This window comes from Amblyomma mixtum, chromosome 8 (assembly GCF_055824585.1).
Source record: "Amblyomma mixtum isolate Tamu chromosome 8, ASM5582458v1, whole genome shotgun sequence".
Classification (NCBI taxonomy): domain Eukaryota; kingdom Metazoa; phylum Arthropoda; class Arachnida; order Ixodida; family Ixodidae; genus Amblyomma; species Amblyomma mixtum.
Window position 1 is genome coordinate 38,420,848 of NC_143019.1, and position 24,970 is coordinate 38,445,817.

A 24,970-nucleotide genomic window follows, 5' to 3' on the forward strand; every position below is an offset into this window, starting at 1 on the left:
GTGCAAACAAAGCAATCTGGAGCGTATCATCTCCCCATGCACTGTTTGGCAAGCGGCCATCCTATGCAAGTCGCGGGTTCCTTCTTCATTGTGTACACTTCGAGATAGTCTCAGCAGATATTGCGCGAGAAATCTTGCGCCGTTTTGTTAGAACAGCGCTGATTCAACTCCTCTTATTTTTCTGTTTCTTCTGTGCGCGCGAAGGTAACCTTTTTTACGAGGCGCTTGTTTCTTCGTGTAAAGCTAGTCATTGCGTTTCTTGGAGAATTTGGGCTTGCTGAAGAAATAAATGGGTGTTTTATTATCGGCGCTGGAAAATAAACAAGAGTCATAAGAACGAGCTTCATAAAGCTTCCTAAATTTTTTATATCGCGGATTGAGAGGTGACACGAAAAGACAGGGGAACTACTATAACGCTACTAGAATTTGTCCGTATCTTATGCCTCGTCTGCGCCTTTTCACCCGCTTTATTGTCACCAGGAAGAACTAATCCACTGAATGATTTAAAGGCACATAGATGTGTGAACTGAATAAACGTACACTTTGTTTCTACTTGCTATAGTTTAGAATTGCGCGTGGAGACCAGTTCTGTGTATGACGAGTCAACTCCGCCAAACTGACAGAACTGACTCGCACCGCGCCCTCCTTGGGAAGATATGTGTACTATTAATACCTGCGGTTTGCATTTCTAAGGCTCTACTGACAGTTGCAACTTGCTGGACATGACACAAGTTGAGGTGTACCTGAGTTATATACAGATACGCACACACTTATGGAGGGCACCCGATCGCCCCACTGCGAAGTGGGTGCAGTGGCGAAAGACCACACGGTCTATTAGGAAACCACAAAGAATTTTTGAGCGGGAGACCCTTTATGAACTCCACTTTTCCATATGATGCAATATTTCACTGTGACAGCCAATACATCCGCAGACCACCTGACGGCAGTCTTGTATTTTTTTTCTATTAACATTTTTGCTGTCGTCAAAAGCTTTCCGCATTGGTTTTCTATCGCAGTCTTAGCTATTCGATACGATCGATGGAAGCACTTTAAAAGAAAGATTTTTCTACATATCAGAAGAATAGACCATTACCTTCAATTGTAGCTGCCGGAGTTCCAATTGGTTTCGATTGGTTCCAATTGGGTCATCCAACCGGGAGTGCCGCAACCAAATGGAACCTCACAAACCAGTTGGGTAATCCAAATGGAAATGCAGAAATAAATTGGGATGCGCAACTGGAGCTAGGAAAACCAAGTGGAATACCTAACTGGATTCATGAGCCCGGTTGGCTGACCTATTGAGTCAAACTGGTTTCAGATGGAACCAGACGGTACGCCCAATTGGACCCATTGTCGCCTGCATTCGAGATTTCTTGAAGGAAGGAGAAACTTGAGCCCTGACTCTTTCGAAAGTTATGACTTCCAAGGATGTTTACTGCTTACAAGAGCCTTATTACATGGCTTATTGCTTAGACACAAATCCTTTCGGCTCTTTTCCAAATTTCCAAATTTTTGTTCGAGAATGTTGGACTTCCTCCCCCCGCTCGGCCAATGACACACTGACACATGACGGCCGCGAGCTGTTCTGCTCTTAAGCCCCGATGACGCGGGATCAAATCTCGGCTACGGTGGCGGCGTTTCGACAAAGGCGAAACGCAAGACGTCTTTAACGAACCACAAGTGGCCAAAATTAATCCTGAGCCCTCCTTCCTTCTCTTTCTCTCTCTTCTTTATCCATTCCCCCACGTCGCGGCTCTGGTGCCCACCGAGAGTGAGAGTGTTGCTGCTCATTCTTTCCTGATAACCAGTTATTATTAAAGGTGCACTGAAGAGGAATCTGAACTCGTCTTTTTGCCGCGGGAACTCGATCTACACGTTCCTAGCATTCTTAGAAACTGCAACTTATTGCCCTGTGTGGCCGAATTCCCTAATTAAATCGAATTAACGTCCGGCTCCCGCCTTTTTTTTTTAATTCTCCCTCGTACGGTGGGCGGAGTCGACCAACGCGTGGAGTGCCCTTCAGCCAGCTCCGTGGAGGCTTTACTTTCGCTTCATTTTGTTTTTTAGGTTTCCGTGAATAAATAGTTTCATTTGCAGATAATATAACCGCAAAATAAGCCCACAGAAATAAAAATACGCGCGGACTATTTGCTTCTACGGACTGCTACGTATTACTCCGCCGATGGTAGAGCGGCAAGCCGCCACGAGACTGGGTGAAAGGCACTCGCGTTGGTCGACTCCGCCCACCGTACGAGGGAGAATTAAAAATAAAAAAGGCGGGAGCCGGACGTTAATTCGATTTAATTAGGGAAATCGGCCACACAGGGCACTAAATCGAAGTTTCTAAGAATGCTCAGAACGTGTAGATCGAGTTCCCGCGGCAAAAAGACGAGTTCAGATTCCTCTTCAGTGCACCTTTATGCCCCGATGGCACGGGATCAAAACTCGGCTACGGTGGCCTGAGCCCTGAGCCCTCCTTCCTTCCTTCTCTTTCTCTCTCTTCTTTACCCCTTCTCCCAAGTCGCGGTTCTGGTGCCCACCGAGAGTGAGAGTGTTGCTGCTCATTTTCTCTCCTGATAACCAATTATTATTAACGGAGGAATGCATTTCACGGCTACATTTTATTGTTGCCACACCCAGCCTCAAGGCCTATTCCAATCGACGAACCGGGGCAAGTTTTCTTTCTCTGGGAATCCGAAGAGCAAGTTTCAAATGGCGATTTAGATTCAGATCCCGACTTCTGATTGGACTACTGTGCTACAGCGCGGATTCAGGCAGGCGCCCCGTATCGCCGGTTGAGATAGCTCATGTTCCGTGTCGACGCTACACATGCTTTTAACCATGCAGTTGTCGCATTCTTTCGCACGAGGTATACAGTGTACGATCCATTGAGGTACTTCATTTTAACGGCCCCACAACGCACAGCCAATGCTAACAGCTGCCACGCCAAACAGGGCTACCGGAGACTGGAATAGAAGTAATTGTCTATTGTACTCTGTTTGCTAGGTTCGTTTTTTTTTTCATCCCTCTTCTTGTATCTAGGCACCTGACTGCTCTCACCGTTGTCTAGACCAATATTCATCGGTATTCTAAAAACCAGTCGAACATTGGCGATTGCAAAGTATTGACTACATTTTGGAAGCGTTCTAACCCTGACTTCATATTCGCTTCGAACAGAAAAAAAGAATTTGTCTAGTTTCCTAAAAAGGGCAAGTTGGGGATATAAAGAGATAATAATGAGTTTGTAATTACTCATTGGCATCCACCCAAGCGCAGCCATACGGTTACAAGGTTGATGCCAGTGAGTAATTACTGACTTGTTACAAATCTACTCCACCACGGGGGATTTCCGTGAACATCTTATTAGCTAATATAAATATTTTTCGTAACTTGAAATAAATCTTAGAACGTCTCGTCTCCATTGCCTTTTAGCTCCCGTGCGCAGTCGAAGCGTTGTCGCTTTCTTATCTCGTTGCTTTCCTTTATCTTTTAGTTGTTTTACTTGGGCTCTTGGATTGGCTCACCTTCTAACGTGTTCCTAGGCCCGCGCCGACGATTCGCCCATGTCGCTGGCGCTTCTTCATTGGCCAACTGCCTATTCCCGGGCGCCGAAGTGATAAGAGATATCTCTGTCGTTGGTGGGCAAGAGCGCTCTTCTTTTCCTCCTCCGTTATCTCGCACAACCTCGGTCACCCCTGTGCAGGTGTTAAGATATATCCTGGCGGGGTCGTATACAGTAAGCGGCGAGATTGCATTCTCTGCAGATCGCCGTGTTCGCGCCGGGGCAGAGCTATAATGCGAGATTGTGACTCATAGCTATATTGCAGCCGGAAATTGCATTGTTTCCCTAAAATTAATTAATTTATACTGTTTGCATAACTTGTATTCAGTTGCAATGTTGGATGACCTGCATTAGTTCCGATTCAATCTTGCGTTGGTCCAATGTTTAGAAGAATTTCCCAAGGAAGACTAGATATGTAATAAGGGCGAGATTACTCACTAGCACACACCCAAGCGCAGACTTACGGCTACAAAGGAAAGACATAGTGCTTCCAGAGAGACATTGTTTGATGAAGAAAACGTCCTCTTGGTCCAGGGCTTTGAATCCGGAACAACCACCTTACCGGAACAGTCACTCTGTCTACTGAGCTAACCAGGACGGCTATAGCATGTGATATATCGAGAGCGAATCGATCAACCACATGATTAACTCCGATATAAGCTAAGTTATTATCGAACTCAAATCAATTTTCTTAGTTGCTAGAACAACTTCTCCCGTGAGGAGGTAGTCTCGGGTTCGAACCCCGGCCGAGGACGAATTTTTTTTCGACTACGAAGTTTCTGTGCGAGTCGTCCAAGTTTCCGTCGTAGCCGCATGGCTGTGCTAGGGTAAATGATAATGAGTGTTCATTTTTGCATTAACAATTTTAGTGTAGGAATGCACTTAACGTCTACATTTTCGGACCCTGGCGTTGTATACCTTGAAGCCCTGAGCATCCCTGTACGTGCAGAAGAAATAGACACGCTGGGCGCGAATACTTCATTGCAGACGGCACCTATTATTTCGGCCCGCCGTCGCTCAGCAAAGAAGTTTGTTCTACTTTTTCTTTTTTCCAAAAAGAAAGCAAAACATTCATTCACTCATACTGCATTCAGTTCTTTACCCTGGGTTAACAACAGTGCGTTTTGACCCGAAGACTCACTGCCGTGGACAGAATATTATTTTCTCAGGTGGCTGTAGGCGTACGTGTTTTCTTGAGAAAAGGAGCTTACCCTTCACGGTACCTTTCAGCTTACCCTTCAGCTTACCCTTCACGGTACAGTCTATCCACCCTGGAGTATTTCAAAGTGCTTTGGATGGTTTTTCGTGAACTTATAAAGTGAAGAGGATCTTTACGGCGTCCGAGAAGACACCAGAAAGGAAGAAAAACCTAGTCACTGGAGTCCGGTAATAAGGAGAAGGGACAAGCTTAGACAATTTGCGGAATAACTTAGCTCAGGTTACGCGTAGAACAGGAATGACCGGAGTTAAAAGACGGCTTCGTCCCACAACATACTGGATTGATTGTGATGAAGGTGTCTCCCTTGCCCTTATTCTTGACGCCCCCCATTTAAAGACCCGGGGACGCTGCTCATAACTTAGTCCACGTGTTTCTGTCCTCCGCTCCACGTGCTGGGGAGTTGGCGCGAGATAAAGAAGACAGGGCGCCCCCCCCCCCCCCCTTCCCCCTCCCCCCCTTTCATACCTTTAGCCGTGGTTCGATCTGATAAGGCGAGATCGGCGTTTTCTCGGAAATCAACTCGCGGGCCCGATCTCCGCGATCGCATATTGCGTATCCCGCGTCGCCGATGCCGTCCGCCGCAATGACGTTTAGGCGTCCGATGACGCAGCCTTTTCTGCGCGGGCAGGCTCCCAGGAGGGTCACGTGTCCCGAAAAGTACAAATGTAGCTTGGCCAGTTTAAGGTTTAACACATCCCACGTTCATTGCTACACAGAAGCGTGTACACTGTCGCGTTATTGTTAACATGCAACACGCGATACGGAGGTGGTACTCTACACTCTAAGAAAAAACTCGCCTGTATGGGAGTACAAAGGGAGTAATATGTCCTCTAGAACACTCCCTTCTATAAAGAAAAGTGCTCAAGAGGACAGTTTACCCCTTTTTATGCCTTTCTGTTTAGAGCGTACGAGCCCTGTTTAGCCACATAATACTAGGCGGTGAATATCTTTACACCCTTAAGTGTGCAAATCTTGTAAACACCCTTTTCGCGCCTATAAAGATACGAAATGTTTAAAAGTGCATGGTTTCGTGGAGTGTTTTCGCATGTTTCGGGTCGTTCAGCGCGGCACATTGGCATCCCCAATGTGGAATATATGATGGCGTGCTGAAGGATATATTAAGCGTGACATTTCGGATTGAACAAGTCTGAATGAGGAAATTTATATTTTATTCTCACAGCTTGCGCGCCTTATTTTTGATATTTTTCTATTGCTTAAACGTGCGCTCTCAAGGAAGAAAAAGGAATACAGAAATCGAAATGGTGGGTACTATATACTGCCACTTAAATGTAACTGGAACCCCATGCATTCTGTCGAGGTTATCTTCTGCGTCACTACTAAGCGCTCCTGGATAACATGTTTAACCTTTCTTCATGTATAATTACATAGCCGTGTGTGCAGGGTAGGCTTATAAATTCACTGCTACTCTTTATTGTTATTCTGGTTATACTGGAGTTTCATTATTATCCGAGTGAACTCTGCAGTGGGGACGCGAAAGCATTGTCACGAAGCGGATATAGATATTTCGGCCCGAGGAAATTTATTCCGCCAGCCCTAGAGTGGATGTGGGCTTAAAAATGCGAATCACACTACTGATTGACGAATATCCCCCCCCCCCCCCCCGCCCCACCCCCCTACCACGCACACAACCACGCATACACACAATGGTTCGAAATGCTTGATGGCGCACTAAGCTTGATTTCTTGTCTTTTTTCCCGATACCCATAGGTCCTTGTCTTCAACAGCACACCGCGAAATCTGTTGAACAGGCATTTTGCTTTGAGAAAAAAACTCGGATGCGATATACATTTATCGATTTATTGTTCTACGCTATCACTAATCGACGAAGTAACAAAGCTGCTGCAGTCCAACCATGTCTATTGTTCTGCCGTCTTAGAGGGCATCTTTATTGTTCCCTTCGGGAGCCTTTCGCTTATTTCAGTATTAATCTCTCTTTTGTTCAAAGATTACATACACGCCACACCTTTCTCACCTGTTGCAGCCTGATGGAAGGGGCGGTCCAGTTCCGTCATGCCTTCCGCTCCTTTTCGCTGTTAAAAACGTCTTTTCTGTTGCTCATGCTTTTCTCTATTCTTGCTGCTTTTTCTGCTATACCCGAAATTACGATAAGAAGGCTGTATCCATCGATTGCATTGAAGACCTCTATTGTTGAAGGAACGCGAAGCACGAGAAGGCTGCTTCTGCAGCTTATGTTCTGACCACGGCAGTTTTTCTTGAATTTCATAGTGTCGCTTTCTACACCTTTATAACCCGCATTCTTCTACTGCTGGCTACCAGGTTGTGTTACTGGAACGGAAAAATAGTTGCTAGATAAAAAGGAATCAGAAGACATTTAATTACAGTATGTATTGACAATCCAAAAGCATTAGAAGCTGTTTATTCCTTCACCGGAAGTGATGTCACGTCCGGTCTGGTGACGTCACTTGCCTCCAGCCAATGGTTATTATCCAGTTCGGTGACGTCAGCTCCCTCCGGCTCATTGAGGAATTGAATGACTGACCATGCATTTTGTCCCATGAATGGTTTTATGCTAGCGCCTTACAAACAAGCAAATAATCATTCAAAGTGGAAAATGCGTTCTATATATTTCCCATGAGATTCAAAAACTAGGAGAAAAGACACACCACTAGAGGATGTCAACCTTCTGGCATCTGCGCATAAGCCTGTTTCATCGTTTCAGCGCCTTTTATGGAGCTTTTGTGCGAGTCGAGTCGTTGTTGCTTAATATTGTTGGTAAGTTGGTCAGCTGTGCTGCTTAAAATGTGGTTGTGCTATCATTATAGAATGAGAAGATCATGAGGAGATCAAGGAAAATGCATGCAAGAAGAAAGGAAACACAAGAACGGAGGCACTAAATGAACACGCTTGAGTACAGAAGTAATCCATGCAAAGAAAAAAGAAACGAAAGTGAACACGAAAACCGCCTCCTAATCGCCTCACACAGTGATCTAGCAATGATTTTGATTTTTTTTCTTGTTCACCCCCGGGAACTTCAAAATTTGTTTCTGAATAACGTGGTATAAGTTTCCTTATGAATACATACTGCTGTTTCGTGTATTCTTTGGTATTTCCTGGAAGTGCTTGTTTTTAAAATTGTCCAAACTCTTATGCTGCCTCCCTGCCGATCATTAGGATCGTAGACTCATCAAGCTGCCCAAGGGTAGCTTATTTCTAAGATTCCTCCATCTGTATTGTTAGATGGAAAATAAACTTTGAATATTGAATATTTAACAAGAATCAACATCATCAAGTGGAGCTGAGCTAATCATATCCATTACAAGATGTGTCACCTTATGTTGTCCTAAACGTGTTTTTCTCTCTTGGACATGCACTTTCCGTCCAACTTTACGTACAGAACTCCCTAGCTGTGCATAAGACGACGGCACACCCTTCAGAATAACCCTGTTTATGAGAATAAATCAAGCTCCCTGTAACTGCGTACGCGTGAAATGCATGAGCCCCAATTAACTCCCTCGCTTCTTCTATTCCGCTCGCAGCGCTTGGCACGATGGGTGGCGGAGGCATGGACCCCCTGCAGGGACAGCTGCCCGTGGGCTCGGACCCGTCGCCGCTGCTCTCGGAGGCCGGCGAGCTGGCCGAGCCGCCCGCGCTTGCAGCGTCCCCGCACCAGGACTCCCCTGCGTTGCCCACCGGAAGCACGCCGCTGGTGGCGCCCTCCTCCGTGTCTCCCGGATCCATGAGGCCCCTTCTAGGTGAGGAGGGACGATGAAGCGACAAAAAGATCTGAGCTGCGGCAGAAAATCTCTTCGTATACCTATCTGAAGCGGACAGGCCTAGCCCAACGACCCTTCAACTGGGTTCGCGAATATTTGCAAACACCTGCTCTCTGTCTGCTACGAGCAGGTGCAGTCGCGTTACCACTTCCACTGCGATTGCTCCAGGAGTACACAACGCTCCACAAAGAAACGCGACTACGCTCGCTTTTTGGAAAGGTCTCCACAACCGCTTCGAGGTGCTTTGCCATTGCGGAATTGTCAATGTACAGATACTCATTCATAGCAGAACTTTTAGCTATAACACATGCTGTCTGTTTTCATTCAAGTTAAAAAATGAAATAAAAAGCCTTTGTCGTCTTTGTCGCATCCGCCACTATGCCTTTTCAACAGCAATGTGCTATTTCCCCGGCTTCTGTGAAAGTCTGTTCCATGTATCAGTAGATTACTCTGTGCGCTTGTACAGAACACTCGAAAAACCAGCACCGGGGCGTAGAGTTAACTTTGCTGATGCAAAGTTGATCTATAGAAAAGTACCCGCACGCTATGGCCGTGTTTTAAGTCCCGGGTTACTACTAAAGGATCTAATGAACTACCCAGTGCTTTGACTTCGCACGATCGAGACAAACGTGCTCACGACTGACTGTACGTCACGAAGGCGTGTAAGCAACTAAAAAAGTAGCACGTTTTTAACGTTGTTACAACGAATAGACGCGCGAAAGAATGTGTTCTTTCATCGCCTCTTCTTTCTGGCATCTGCATGTGCACGCAACTGCGTTTTTCGCTCTTCATCTTCAAACCCTCTCTCCACTCCGCGGTAGGTGGCGCGATGAGCTCCTCCCATTGTAGGGTGCCTCGATCCCTTACAAAAAAAGATTTAGACAGTCTATAGAGTTTCTATAGACTCCTGTCTATAAACTCTATAGACTGTCTATAGACAAAAGTCTATAGGCAATACAAATGCCATAGACAGTCTATAGACAATCTATAGATTTATGGCCATACACTTTTAGTAGACCTTTGTCTATAGACAGTCTATAGACTATTAATAGACAAAAAGCAATATCTATAGGAAGTCAATAGAGTCAATAAGAAGTCTATAGACTGTCTATAGAGCATTTTTATAAAAGCGTACAACTAACTGTACAGTGGCACTGGTATCGAGTCACTTTACTCCCACTGCCTACAACTGGCCAATGGGACACCGGGCTACAGCGCAATGCTCCTCCGAACTAATCCGAGCTTACCTCACGCAACATTCTTGGTTGGGATTCACCCCTCTAATTAGTGCTTTCACTCTGAAAGATGCTGTGCCGACTGAGCTAGTAGATGTGATTCAGGACGGCTAGATCTGTAGTATCCTTGTGCCCGTTCCATGTCTTCGGGCGAAATAGCCTCAACTGCAACGAATGATGTCACCACGTAGGCCCCGCCAGCCCCAACGACTCGGAGTCCTCCAAGCCGTCGGTGGACCTGGCGGTGGACGACTCCAACAGCGAGGACGAGGATGGCTCGGAGTTGAAGGGCGATGACCTCGGGGCCGGCTCTCAGTGCCGAGACGGTTCCGGTGCCTCGGGTCCCGGCTCTCAGCAGCAGCCACAGAAGAAACGCAAGCGCCGGGTGCTGTTCTCCAAAGCGCAGACCTACGAGCTGGAGAGGCGCTTCAGGCAGCAGAGGTTAGTATGCATACCTCTGTGTTCGCATGCAGCCAACATCCGTTCTTTAAAAGACGCTAGGAAGGCTTGCAGCCGGGAAAAATCGTATGTGCTTGAACTACATAAAAGAAAACCGCGCATAGACTGGTCTATAGGAAGTTACACACGCTAGAGCCAACAATAAACTGAACCCCTTTTAAGTTTAAGAGCATATTTTTTCTTGAACACCTTTTTTTCCCTTTAACTCCTTCTTAAAATAAGGTGATTCGCAACTAACGGCCTCATTTGATAACGCTCGACTTCTTACTGTCACGCAATCGCGTTCAAAGCCCCGTTACTCATAAAATTTGGTGTCGGCGTTGTGAGCGAAAAATAACAAGCACGAGTATGACGGGTGGTACCTACAGAACAACATAAGAAACATAAGAGGCAGGTGGGCCACCTCGGTCACGTGACCTTGCGACGTCATCACGATCTACCCAATGGATAGTGAGCAAACTGCTCACCGTGTCAGGGCGCAGTTAATGTTTGGTCGCTTGGGAAGAGCAACATGGCCACACAATGAAGGCCCCCGGCTGGGAGCTCCTGCCATCGCATGGCAGTGGCGCATCGCCTAACCGCTGCACCACTGCGCCAAGAGGGCTATGGGACTCCCAGGGATCTATTTATTTATTTATTTACAAATACTGCAGGCCCTTCTCGGGCCCATGCAGGAGTGGATACAAAGGAGATAATACAGGGGAACAAGTTAGGTACATATATAATACAAAATAAGAATTCATCATCATAGCGGCATCGTGGTGGTAATGATGCCAATTCAGGGAAACGAAAATGGCGGGTTCAGTACGGAAACAAATATAGTTAAAAAAAAATACAAACGAAAGTCAGCATCGTAGCTTTATCACGGTGGTATTACTGATGAATCAATGCTATTGACATGCTCTATGAATAATTCAACTGAGTTGCAGTTTACAGCTGTCGAGGGTAGTTTGTTCCATTTAGATATAGCCGCTCGAAACAAAGAATATTTATGAGCATGAATATGGCTTATGGGTTGATGAAGTGCTTTCTCGTGGTTAGCTCTCGAAGAGTGACGAAATGGTTCCTGGAGGTATGTTTCTCTTGATATGTTCAAATCACCATGATAAAACAGAAATTTTAGTCTTGATGTTGTTCTACGCTGTGCCAAGCTGTGAAGATCTGCTTTGTGAAGTAGGTTAGATACGCTGGAATGTCTGAAAAAGCTTGAGTATACAAAGCGCAGTGCTAAGTTTTGAATGCGTTCTAGTTTGCCTATCAAATATTGATGTGGACTCCAGATAATGTCAGCATATTCTAAGGTTGGTCTTACGAGCGTTTTATAAGCATTAAGTTTTACATTAGGAGGAGCGTTGCGTAATCTTCTTCTGAGGAAATATAGCTTTCCTTGGGCCTACATAAATGTAAAGTAGAGAATGACCTGCATATATTGGAATCAATCCATTACGCTATCGCGTCATACACTTAAGGCGGAGCTCAAGTGTCCCCTCCATTTTTTCCCCGTAGTTCCTTGAGACGTTACTAACTTGATCATCCAATTAATTAATTAGCTGGTTCTTTTTTTTTTCACTGTGAATGAACACTCGTGCGCTTCGCATTTTGCAGATACCTGTCCGCGCCCGAGCGCGAGCACCTGGCCTCCATCATCCGGCTGACGCCGACGCAGGTGAAGATTTGGTTCCAGAACCACCGCTACAAGACGAAGCGCGCCCGGCAGGAGAAGGGCCTGGACGGGTCGGCCGGCGCCGGCAACCCGCTGCCGTCGCCTCGTCGGGTCGCGGTGCCCGTCCTGGTGCGGGACGGCAAGCCCTGCCAGCCCGGCTCGCTCAAGGGCTCCGACGGGGCCGTTCTGCAGCCGCCGCCGCCCGGCGCCGGCGTGCCCTTCCCGGGAGACCTGAGCTCGGCGGCCGTGGCCACGTGCATGGGCTCCTTCGGGGGAAACGTCATGCCCACCTACACGCACCCCATGATACCGCCTCAACCCAGGTGGTGGTGAGGGAGCGTATCCACTACAAAACCCCCGGTGCGACGCGAAGCGCTTCCGACGGAAGACCTCGCTGTTTCAGAGCAGCGATGACGACGTCGTGATGTGACTGTGAAACTTCCTCACCCCAGCAGCATGTATCAAGGGTGCGGCATCTTCTCACCTCAGTAGCCTGTATAAAGGGTGCGGCATCTTCTCACTTCAGCAGCCTGGATCAAGGGTGCGGCATCTTCCTGATGCTTGGGAGCAAGTGGGTGTCATCGAGAGTTCAACAGAGACGTCGCTAGAGTACAGAAGAACGTAAAGCATTCGGTTGCTCACCGCAAGGTTATTCAAATGACCTCCACAAGATGACCCAGGGGTAACGCGGTGTCATTGACTGTTCAGAGAACGTCGTGTCAAGGCTGAGCCGCGTGTTCCTTCTTCAGAGGCGACGTATAGTACCTCCTCGACGGGGCCTCTCCACGTCTGGCGCACTTCCTCTTGTGGTGTGGGCTAGTAGCACTGCACTGACCCAGTCCAGTGTGAATATTAGAGAGCAGGACAGAACGGCGATGAGAATGCTGTACGCTTGTGCAGACCACGGATTCACGATGAACGTGCGTGATAATATGGCAGCGAAAAAAGTAACGGAGCTTGTGCATGACATCATCTTGATACGGGCGAAACGAAGTTTGCTTTCTCGTCAACGCTTTCTGATTGACGTATAGAGTTCCGAACTTCTACAAGTCAGCATGAAATCATGCGCTACAAGCGTCGACTATCCGCGCGTGAAAGACGTCATATTCCATTCTTCGGAAACGGCATTCAAAACGCGCGGTGCCCTTGTGGTCCTCGAACTGCAGTCAGCATTTTTCTGTCTGGGACTTCCCCTCGGCTCCTGTCTCGTATATATGAACGTGCAATTTGGATTGTCACGTCATGGTACGGCATTATGTTTCCCTTTCATTCACACCTGACGACCACTTCTGAATGGTGTGTTGCAACGTCCAGCGTTTATAAAGCCGGCGCCTGTCCTTAAGTGGAACTGACTAGGACGGTTTCGAGTTAGAGCGCGTCAAGTGAACCACATCGTTTTTTTGTGAACGACCGTTGGTGTGCGGGGAACGGGGGGGATCTGTTAACTTGTGTGGCATCGTTGGCTGCTAAGACACCGTTCCGACATTTAGGCGGCACAGCTAGCTCGAATTGTAGCCACCGGCACTTACTTGGCACATGCGTTGTTTGCTCGAAGGTTGAAAGTGATTCCCCTCTAGATAAACCATGGTCATGGTTAACAAAAACGTATTTCAAAAAATGTGGCACGGTTTTGCGATCATCACATATGTATATCTTAGATCAGCCTGTAATTTATTTTGCGACATCGTACAAGGAACGTCGATGTGCTATTCTAGCGTACTGAGTTAGGTTTTCAAGTTTGTTTGAATACCTTCTTGAGATGCACGAAGTATCCAGTGTGAACGGTAAAGTACATACGCTATGGAGACCTTGGCATCGTTGGTTCAATATTTTTTTGATGGTCTAAAGCACCGGAAAGTAAGTTTACTTCTCACATGCGCATTCATATTGTAAAAGTTCACTTTTTGGAAGTTCTACATGATAAGATAAGTTCTCTTAAGTGGCTCATTTAAAAAGTTCAGACTTACTTTGAGAACTTCGCTGGTGTCTTCTTAGAAAAGTTGCGGTGAATGTTACCAACATCCTTTCTTCCCTCAAGTATAATGTTAGCCGACATCCGCACGAGAGAAGCTCTTGCCGTTGACAGACTCAGTGCAAAGGTGCAGATCCCCCGTGTCAGAAAGACTCTGACTTTCATCTCCAGCAGCTCGACGACATCACGTTGAAGGCTGGGGCAAACTTCCGGTGCAACAATACACAAGACACGCCTTTATACACAAGAAGTCAACATATCTGTCAGTGTCCGCATCGTGAAGCACTCCTGGACATTATGCCAAAAGGACTACGCCTGCAGGAGCAGCTTCCATTCACTGGCACATCCGGCCCCGAGACGGAGACAACACATGCGCGAAATTTGTTAAGGACAACACAGTCTACCAGCATGCAACACTTGTGAGGTCAGTTCACAGGACGACGCAGTATATACCACCCAAGTTTACACGTGCAAAGACAGTTCGACACCTGTGCGGATTACCGTGGAGGATTTCGGAGACTTCACACTCTTCAACATCTACCAAAGAAAGAACTCTTTAGGGGTGCTGTGAACGGGAAAGTGCCTTAGCCCCTGCTTATATCGAGAGACAGACGTCAGTGTTTGTTGTGCGTTCGGGAAGAAGTACGCGAACTGTGTTGTGTGTAGACGGCTGCGTGCATTTAGACCGATGGCACGAGTTACGCGTGCACATTACGTCAGCGTTTAACGCAGCCCACGATAGAGCGTGAAACGCACGCACACACCATTACAAAATGCTCCCATAGATGGCGCTAGCCATACCAGCGACGCGTCGCTGGTGTGACTGGCGCCATCTATGGGAGCCTGTTGTAACACACACTTACATACATACATCCATACATACATGTATTGTTTCACACACGCCCATCGGCCCAGCTTATGTAGCTGTAGAGTTAGCCCCAAGGCATCACACCTTTATGACATTGCTCTCTTTTATTTTGTCGGTTTTTATTGTGCCAAGTTCCAAACACTTGAGGCTCTTCGGAAAAGTTTAGACTTATACAAAGCTTTCTTTCTGCATTTTGCACTTGGACCCATTTTGTGGCGTCGGGTATTAAGGGCCAGCATTCAGAACAAGGATAGAGATGATACTTAGGCATTTCAGTTTCATGGTTAAAGAACAATTCATAACAAATGTTCCTCCTTTTTAGCCCCTAAGAGCACCTAAGACTTGTAGCAGAAACACAGGCATTGAGAAAATAGTTTGCGTTTCTGACCTTTTTCTGTGCCACACATTGATGCGAACAACACATCAGCATCTGGGGAGCTGGTTTTGTTAAAACATTTCGCTTGAAAGAAGGCGTGCAAAAAGTGTCGAGAAAAGCTTTTGCGATGTCACAACCATACTACTCGCTGCAGGCTAGGCTGCTGAAGAGCATTTTTGATAAACGTGCTGCATATTTTTCAGCGGGTTCAACGGTTTCTACATTCTTCTTCAGTGTGCGTTGCGCATGCATGCGCGATTACTTTATTTGCGTTCTAAACAGTCTCGAATTCGAGCTGCTTAACTTTGTTGTACGGTCTACAATTCCTTAAGGATAAGGATACACCGACCGAAAAAGATCGATACTCTTATCACTAATGAGTGGACAGCACACCCACTATTGTTTTCCTGTACGAACACCACATTATGTTCGCTTGGTTTGCATAGTTCCGTGCAGGTCATTATGCTTCTCTAAACTGATTTTATTAGCTGTTCGTTTGTAAGACAGACCCTAACGGTTAACTCTGACCAACGGTTATAATATTAACGCCATGCATTTAAGTGTTGTTCAGGTTCTAGGTCCTATACACGTAGTCCATAATGGTTCAGAGCACCCACAAATGAAAAAAAAAATCGAGACTGATGTCCATCTTGCTCCAGCATTTAAGTCGAGGAGCACGTATGAAAACAGCACCTTTGGCAAGAGCGAAAGGAAGGCTCTGCACACTATTAGCATCCAGTGAACGAGCAAAGATATCCGCGTAATTTTTTACCAACGTTGAGCCTTAATTTTGCTTTCTTTTCCCCAGACCCACATGACAGAACTTTACAACCTTTTTGTTTTCACTTGCTGCAGTAGACATAGTTTCTGTCTTTACCGTTGTTCCTTGTTTTGTCATTCACATGCTTCATCTAGTCTCAATGTCAAAATATACACGTTCATTTCATATCTACAGATATGTTTTCTTTTTTGTTTTACGTAGATGTTTAAAGATAGAAAGCAGGAGTGTTTGTGCCTGTTATTATTTTTCTGTGTGTGCCGTTCTTAAAGCAACTTGTGCATCAAACTGCCATTTTGAGATCATCTGGACTCGACTTGTTCGTAGTTTTATTTTTGTTCAAGTGTCTTAAGATGGGCTGAAAACCATGTCATAAAAGCGTGCACTAGTAGGAGTGGCAAAAGCACATTTTCATTTCAATTTGTGCTGACGGCTTTTGTGTTGGCATATGTAAATAAAATAAAGAGATCATGTAATGAACCTAACCAACCGCTGTTGCATCTTTTCTTGGTGCTCTTTCACTTATTCGGCGTTCCCTAGTTTTGGGCGCCTCTGCACGTTCGTGTTTCTTTCACTGAAAGCTGTCAAAGAACCGTTCTTTGGGCCATATACGCTATATACAAGCTGTTTTAAGTAACAACAGCATATTGCGCCACATTTTATCCATGAAAAGTTTTAAAAAATCGTTGAGTAACGGGGAGCATCTATAAATTTGCCCCTGAGTTGTGAAGAAGAGTTCATAACTTCCGCAACTCTCACAGTTGCACCGTTCCCAAATGTAGCATGTCTGCCGTTGCAAAGCGTTTCGGAGAACGGCTTCGAAGATCTTGAGAAAGAAATCGAATTGGCAGCACAAACGAAAAGTACACGTATGATATGAGCCAAATAGCCTGAGCTATAGTACCTAGCGTTTTCCCGCAAATAAATAATAGCTATGCAATCGCAATCGCTCCAAAAAAAAAAACTTTCATGCAAGAAATGTTATTTCATTAAACATTGTGGATAAGGTGGGTCGCTAACTCAGCTGCTGTGTTGCGAAGCAGGTCTCTCTGACCCCCTCGATTATACACACCGCTGAAGGACAGTGACGTTAAGGTGAACGAGGCAAGCATAACCGAACTTTACCATGATCGTTACCATCCTGAGAGCCGAACACCCGTTTATTGGCATTGAGTGCAACCGACTGAAGCAATTTGTCATTCTGTTTTCTCTCATTGAGAAGTGTCACAAAACATGAATGCAAGTCCCTGTTTAATCATACTCCCTAAACACCGCTCTTAATCAAGTATTTAGTTCCGAGTTTTCGGCTGCAGTTTTCATGACAAGCTTTATTGCGGCCGTTTTTGTGGAGACACATATGTGCGCCCTTCAACTCAGTAAAAACACTACCATGTTCATTTTCATCAGAGGAAAGTCCTAAACTCAGTAAACTCTTTCGCCGTGCCTTTTGCTGATGTCTAAGGCGTACAGTAAAGCCGAATATATGCAGCCTTTACGGGCAAGCTGGATTGCCACAACGATCGCAACTGTCGCATGGTCATGTGCCTGGCGCTTTCCATGTGGTGGCCCAGACCAGATTCTGACAACATACGTTACGGACCACGCTAGGCAATCCTCCTTTCAACAACTTTAGCAGTAAATCCGAAAGTATTCCCAAAGAGGCTTCTAGCAGAGGTTTGTAACCAGGACCTCTGTAATCTCTATAGGGGACTCTGTTCCAGCCTTCCTGCTTCGAGGGACGGATTTATGGTGGCTGTTGGAAGGGGCGGTTGCTTGGAGGGTGAATATGCACAATGCATTCCTTGAACCTCCTTCGTAAGAAAAATGCAGTTTTTCATGGTTTTTCAGACAAAACATCTCAAGGTGAGAACCAATTAGGGAGCCGAGCAATTAGGGAGCGGAGAGCGGCTGATTGGGCTAGTTGGTAATTCATGACACCACAGCACTGTGGTGTCCGTCTTTTCTTTGTCCCTGTCTCAAAGTTGCTCTGTATTTCTTACCTTTTAGGGAGCCGAGCGCGATTAGAATCTCTGTTCATATCCCAACGCCCAAACATGCGCCGAAAATGAAGTTCAGGGCTGCTGCTACTGCGGGAAACTTCTTGCACAAGCTTGCTACTGTCGCTGTGTTCATGACTATGGGCAAAAACCACAGCCGTCCTAACGGAAAAAACCCGGCCACTTCCGGCAGCTTTCTGCAAAGCACCTCGGATAACTTGGGCCTCCTATATTGTCCTTCCATCATATTGCCAATTTATGGTTCTGTTAAACCAAACTACATTCGGCCGCCTGCCATTGTCATTGGCAGAGTATGTATATCCAATTTATGAGACCAACCCCGATACGGCCCATCTTTCAGCGCTTGCATACTATTACTAATGCGACAGCATTAGAAGACTCATAAGGGGAAAAATTCGCCGGCGGTAACACAATTCCACGCAGCGTAAGTGACGTTACCAGACGGGAAGTGACAACTATTCTTTTCGATGTATCTTCATTGTGTCCCTGTCGTCACTTCTAGACATCTTCGGGGAAACATCTAACCAACAGCTAGATGACCCGAAGGCATGTGTGGTCGTGAACAGGCAGCCATGCAGTGGTCCGCAAACACAACCATGACAGATTTACACAGATCTCAATGTAAGACATCGACAGCTTCTGATGCTTTCATATTGCCAACGAATAATGTAATTCGGTTTCGCTCTGAATTTTTTTAATAATTTGTTATAAATAGGGGAGACGTGAAAGTATTGCTAGTAAACTAAGCGTTAAGAATTCTTGACTGGATAAACTGTTAGCCTCGTACAGTTAGCACACGAACGTTCTGACGAGAACAGACTTGAATAAAGGCTCAGTAAAGGAATCAGTCAATGAAGCGGTCACTTAGCTCCATAGAACAATTTCAAGGCACAAGAAGCGATTATTGAGAAGAACCTTCGGGACACCATTGAGTTGTTCCGCGATTGATAATGAAGAGCGCACAATGTCACGAGCTGTGCCAAAAAAATAAATAAAAGAATATTACTATACAGACAAGATGATCTTCGATAAGTCTGTGCAGGACCGATAAGAAAGCTTTCATACCGTGCCACTGGAAGATATCGGTGTGACAAAAAGCTTTCAGTATTTTGTCAGGCTAGTATTACCATCACGCGGACGCTCGAAATTAAATGCCACGAAATTTAGAACAATGTAATTCTGGCAGTAGTACTAGCAGCTAGATAAAATACTTTGACTTGTTTTCAATTAAAATCCATGCCTGACGTGTGCTTTTAGTGCCTTCTGTTGTCCTTCTGTCGCAGGCCTTCTGTTGTTTATTCTGTTCATCTCTCACCTATGCGATTTGTTTAAATGAAAAAAGCATTAAATACTACAAGCCTGTTTATCTGAGTTGCACGAACTTCTCGCGTAACTTTCGGGCACAATTGCTTTGCCTGCTGCTTTGAAATTGCTTGAAGCTGCTTTTACGAGAGTTCCCGTATTTTCAGCTTCTGTTTGCTACACCGCTAGACAGCAATAAGGATAGAAGTGTGAAGCTCTTTATGTGACGAAAATTTTTCTTATATTATTTTTTCGAAATTATGAGGTAAATATATACTCAGCCGGCAGCATTCACAGAAAGTTCGATTTTCCGTTTCAATGCGACATATCTTGTCGAAGTTTTCACATGGCCTGTCGAAAGATAATTTCTCAGTTTGAAGTGTCTTTTTGTTATAGTAAAGCTATATAGTATAGTTCAGCTATAGTATAGCTGAACTATAGTATAGTTCAGCTCTTGCTAAAGCTTCCTTTTGAGCTCGGTGGCCAATGACACGTGCCTTCTAGAGAGGGTGTTTCCCTAAGATTTGACATAATTTTGAAAAGTGTGATTTCTGAGTCAGAACAGCGCTTTTTTGGCATAGCATTCTCAGAGGCGTAGTATATTAGAATACAGCTAAGACGGGCTAACTAGCTGGCTACTTCACTAATATGAAATAGTTAACTTTTCAACTATTACTGTTAACCTCCTTAATTATTGATAGGCGTGTAGCCCACCCTACCTAATATCCATATCAGTTTTTTTTTGCATTTCGAAAGCGCAGTTACCTTCGGCACTGTGGCCCAACAAATACAAGCTACGCCACGCCACAACAGATGCGCTTTCGAGAAGCTTGCAGGCAAAGCAACCTCTCCAGTGCTAACAATTCTTCGATATAGCCAAAATTTGTTGGGCCACAGCACCAAGGGTAACCGAGTTTTCGTAGTTTTAAAAAGTGCTGTGGATATTACTTACCGTGGGCTAGACGCCTTTAAATAATTAATGAGCCTAACAGTAATAGTTAAGAACTTAATTATTCAAATTAGTTAACCAGCCTGCTAGTTAGCATGTCTTAGCTGTAATCTGATGTACTACACCTTTGACAATGCTATGCAGAAAAAAGCGCTCTTCTAATTCAAAAAGCTTCTTCTTAAAAACAGTGTAAAATCACAGGTGAAATATATGGGAACGGAAGTGATGTGTACGGTCACAATTCGTGGCCCCATAACACCTGACATCACCATCGCGTCATACAACACTGTGGGAAAGCACGCTCTGCAGCTCCACTTAATATATATGCTCCGAACAAAGCTCCCGCAAACAACGACCACCACCAAATTCATACGTTTAATGAAGGAAGCAGGTTTGTATTCGTGCCGCCTAAAGCGCGGCTTCTAATCGCGGCTTTACTTGGGAGAAAAAAAAAGCGCATGCGAGCCTCTTCACCCCCCCCCCCCCCACCCCCCCACAGGAAAAAGGAAAAACAAGATGAGCTTTATCCGCACGCCTAAACTGATGCGAATAAAAACAAAAATTAATTGAAAAAAAGCCACTTCGGTATAGCTTTGTACCCTCGCGACTGCACGGTGACATCTCTCGCCTCTTCTTGTTCCTTCTATTCTCCCTATGCAACATTTTTAAAAGCCTGTCGTTGAAAGGCGTCATGAAATATGGGACAAAGGAGGCCGCGATGCAACAACCATTAATCGGAAGAAAAAACAAAAGTGATGTCACTATCGATGTCATTTCGGCGGGCCTTTCGCTTTTGACCTGTCAATCAAAGCCAACGGCGCTTTTTTTTCTCTCTCGGTCCTTTCTTCCCGTTTCGGAAAAACACCTTCCTTTCTTTTCCCTCCGACGCCATTGTGATCCCGACAGGGCCTTGACGGCCGCCGGCTCGCTTTCATTCTTATTACACGCGCACCTCCCGTGTTAGACGCGATAAGGACGCGCGCTACTGCGGCCACGCTATACCTTATGCACGTCGATGCCGAAAAAATTTGCTCCTCGGTTTTGCTTTGCTGGATTTTGTATCTCAACTTTCCTGCTGACATCGCTGTGGCGGGGCACGACCACTCCGCCATAAGAACAGGACCGAATCTTTGTTGTGGAGACGTTTTAATCACATTTCCCTGAAAGCTCGCCTCTGGTTTCTTTAGCACTTGTGTTCTTATCTGTATTAGGAGTTTTTTTTTTCGTCCGATCATTTAGGGGGGAAAAAGGACATTAAAAGAAACATTATTTTAGTTCTTATGGATACGGCACGGGGTCCGCATTTCCGCAAGTATTTGTGTGACATGGTTGCTGGTTGTTAGAGACATTTAGCAAAGAGTGTTCAGATCATGATCCGCATCAGCGGACCATGAGAGAGAAGTAACTATAGAAGATTTAGAATTAGATGGAGCTAATATGGCAGGTTTTCTCAACTCATGAATGATAGTTTGCCAATATCCCTCAAGAGAAAAAGTATGCAACAGCTGTATCTTACCGGTACTCACCTACGGGGCAGAAACGTGGAGGCTAACGAAGAGGGTTCTGCTTAAGTTAAGGGCAACACAGCGAGCTGTCGAAAGAAAAGTGACGGGTGTAACGTGAAGAGACCGGAACCGGGCGGAGCGGGTGGGGGAACAAACACGGGTTAATGACATCCTAGTCGAAATCAAGAGGAAGAAGAAATGGGCTTGGGCAGGGCATGTAATGCGAAGGCAAGATAACCGCTGGTCCTTAAGGGTAACGGAGTGGATTCCAAGAAAAGGCAAGCGTAGCAGGGGGTGGCAGAAAGTTAGGTGGGCGGCTGAGATTAATAAATTTGCGGGGACAGGGTAGCTACAGCTGGAATAGGACAAGGTTAATTGGAGTGACGTGGGAGAAGCGTTTGCTCCGAAATGGGCGTAGTCAGGCTTATGATAATGATGAGGATGATGATACCTCCACCGCTACTTCATATCGCGTACCGCGTACCGCGTTCTGCCAATGCTAGGCACCAGGTGCTGACACCTGGAGCCATCTGCAGCATTCGTGGCACAATTCGTAGCTTTAAGTTGCGCATTATTCAGGCGCGCGTTACTCTGCCTTTGCCTTGAGAACCTTCGGCACGTGGTCACCAACTGCCGACAGTTTTGCAGACGTCAAGAGAGACTTATCTTCTGCTGATCGATTGCTCGAATTTCTTTCTTTTCACTCTCTGCTATTCCACGCAAAAGGATATGTTTAACTGACTCATACAAGGAGCACATCGTCTCAGAGCTTGAGAGATACGTTTGCGGCCGCGCGCTTGCGCTCTTCATCTTGGAAGCGATAACACAAGTGGTCGCGCTAATGGAAGCTTCTGGATGAAGATCTGAACCTGCCTGCCGATTTCAACGCTGTCTCGATGACTTCTTCGGTGAAGTGTAATCGCATTTACGGCGGGCATTGTCGTTCTGCTGCAAAGGACGTTGAATAACATATTTTTGTCCAGAACCCAGCCAGAGCGAACGCGATAATGGCTGCGCATTAGCTCCAAATGGTTTGAGGGTACTCAGAATATCCATTACTCAGACATTATGCGCTTTGAGCGCCACTTCGCAGTGTTACCGTCTCTTCAAGCGGCTCCTCCCGCGATAAACGTCCCGTTTTTCCTATTTACATGCTAGTTTTTGAATAAATAGCTTCTTTTGTAAAAATTAATATAATGCGAACGCGCTATTGACTACGAAGGGTGCAAGTGCTAATGATCGGCTATGCAGCGAACAGATATAGGGAGTCTATTTAACGAAACTCAAGCTAGGTGCCAGCCCTAGTCGAGGTGTTTTACCGTATCGAAGTAAACACCTTTTGTTCGGCTGTTTTGCACGTTTCTTTAGTATAAGAAGGCCGCGCTAACAACGTATAGGAACATATTGGAAGAAATGAGAAACCGTTTGCAAATGTTTTTCCTTTTCCTCAGTGCCGCATCCTCTTTGCTCAGCCGTACGTTTAGGCATCAATGCCAGTTGGAGGGGGGGGGGGGGGGGGATCGTGTTCAAGCTATACCTGCACAGGGTGCATTTTATACCCTCTATGTTGTAAGCCAGTACTTTGTAAAAAAATGAACCATCCTGTATTTTATTGTTTATTCTTTCTTACTTTGTTTTTCTTTATTCCGGCGCAAGCGCTTAAAGTTTGGTATTTTATTACTTTGTCTGGTGATCAACGCATATTCAAGTCTCATTGTGACGAAGATGATGTGTCTGGTAATTTTTTCCTGTAAGACAAATAATTTCTTAATTGTGTTTTAAAAATTTACCCTTTGCGTACGTGGTGCTCATTATTGTGATGACATTTCTGTGCATCTATTTTTACCCCTTCGCAACACAGCCATGTAACGGTCTCCTGGGCCCCGTCAAGCTGCTTACTCAACTTTTAGCTCTTGAGACCATCCAGTTTTTCTGTAAAAGAAAAGAATCTATGAATGAAACAGTCCCCTTTATATCAAGGCGCTCCAGTAGACGGGATGCGCTGCATAACTTCCATAGTGGCCGCCATGTTACACAGAAGGAGCCCAGCGAAAAGCAGAGCTTTACTGTGAAAGCTATGTGTGAAACAAAGTGATGACGTCCCTCGCAATGTATGTATAAAGGAGATACAACACTTATATGCAGTGACAGAAGTCATAGAAGTTAAGAAAGTGTAAAACGAACTGCTAGTCGAACATACGCACAGAGAGTAGGTCCGTACCACCTGCGCGCTAAATGGATGTGAGTGGCCGCTCTACTCGTCACACATCCATCTGCAGGCTAGTACGCCTTTTTGTGCGCTGGCCATAGAAAGGCGGTGTGACGTCACGAGTCGTTAGTGGTAGGGTGGAGACAGTTGGCTTGGGGTCTGTTCTCTGCACGCTACGCAAACTATCGATAATATTTCTTGTTCTTCCTTTTTACGTGTCTTTTCTGTAGGAAAGGTTCCGATGTCGGTGGTTTGTACAGAGCCTTAAAGAGCGAAACGCATGAACCAACCCCTACGCACGGCTTGTGTTAACGTTTTTATGCGCTGTAATGGATACATTGCTTGGCACAAAGGCGCGCAGCAACCGTTCCGTGGGCGCGTGTGGCAAATGATCCGGAACTAATGCCTTGTCTGTGAATGGGGGACTTATTCGGAGGGCTTTGCGTTTTCGCGCAGGGTGGAGACGCGATTGCGAATTGTGTGGCTATAATCCCGCGCATCTGGAACATGCTCCTCGAAGCCGCTTAGCTTTTGACGTCGTTATGAGCCCAATTTAGGCACAGTTTTGAGAATGCGACATCATCTATGCTATACGTTACCGGTGAGAGTAAAAAAAATATTAATTGTAGACAGCCGCTAAAAGATGAGTGTTTAAATGCAGAAATGTATCCACCGATTGGTGTGGCGCAGCGTGTGGCATTACCAAGAGTTTACTCTGTTAGTTGCTTGGATTTGAGGCTCTCAAATATGTGATCCGTTCGGCACGAATCGAGCCGTTAGCAGTTAAGTGTTGGACTTCCTAAGATTGTTAGCGTCTCGCAGAAGAGCCTAAGCAAAACTGTGGATAAAAGTAGCACGACAGCAAATTATGTCAGCTGTCCCAATGGTTGTTTCTGGAAGACAGTAATCAGTCCGAAAGAAAAATAACAATCTCTCAATTTCTGCTCACAGGCTCAAATATCGAGTAATATACTCGACTAGGAGGCTGCCAGACTTGCTTGCGAAAGATGGTCATTGCAAAATGACAACCTTAGTAGACCGGAACGTTGGGCCAGTTGGTGTAGCGACATACTCAGGAAAACTTTGCGCAGAATAACGCA

The 24,970-nt window shown here is 45.7% G+C and overlaps 1 protein-coding gene across 2 annotated transcripts in view; it reads left to right on the forward strand.

Moving 5' to 3' along the window:
- Window positions 1-16,372, forward strand: part of LOC149332134 (uncharacterized) — a 76,322-nt gene extending 59,950 nt beyond the window's left edge. The window contains exons 3-5 of one of the 2 annotated variants that reach the window (XM_089557085.1): window positions 8,300-8,515; window positions 9,963-10,212; window positions 11,836-16,372. In XM_089557085.1, the coding sequence (XP_089413211.1) occupies window positions 8,300-8,515; window positions 9,963-10,212; window positions 11,836-12,226 (857 nt within the window). In that variant the 3' untranslated portion in view covers window positions 12,227-16,372. The remainder of the gene's footprint in view (window positions 1-8,299; window positions 8,516-9,962; window positions 10,213-11,835) is intronic. The other variant, XM_089557086.1, reaches the window with a different exon arrangement.
- The last annotated feature ends 8,598 nt before the right edge of the window (window positions 16,373-24,970 follow it).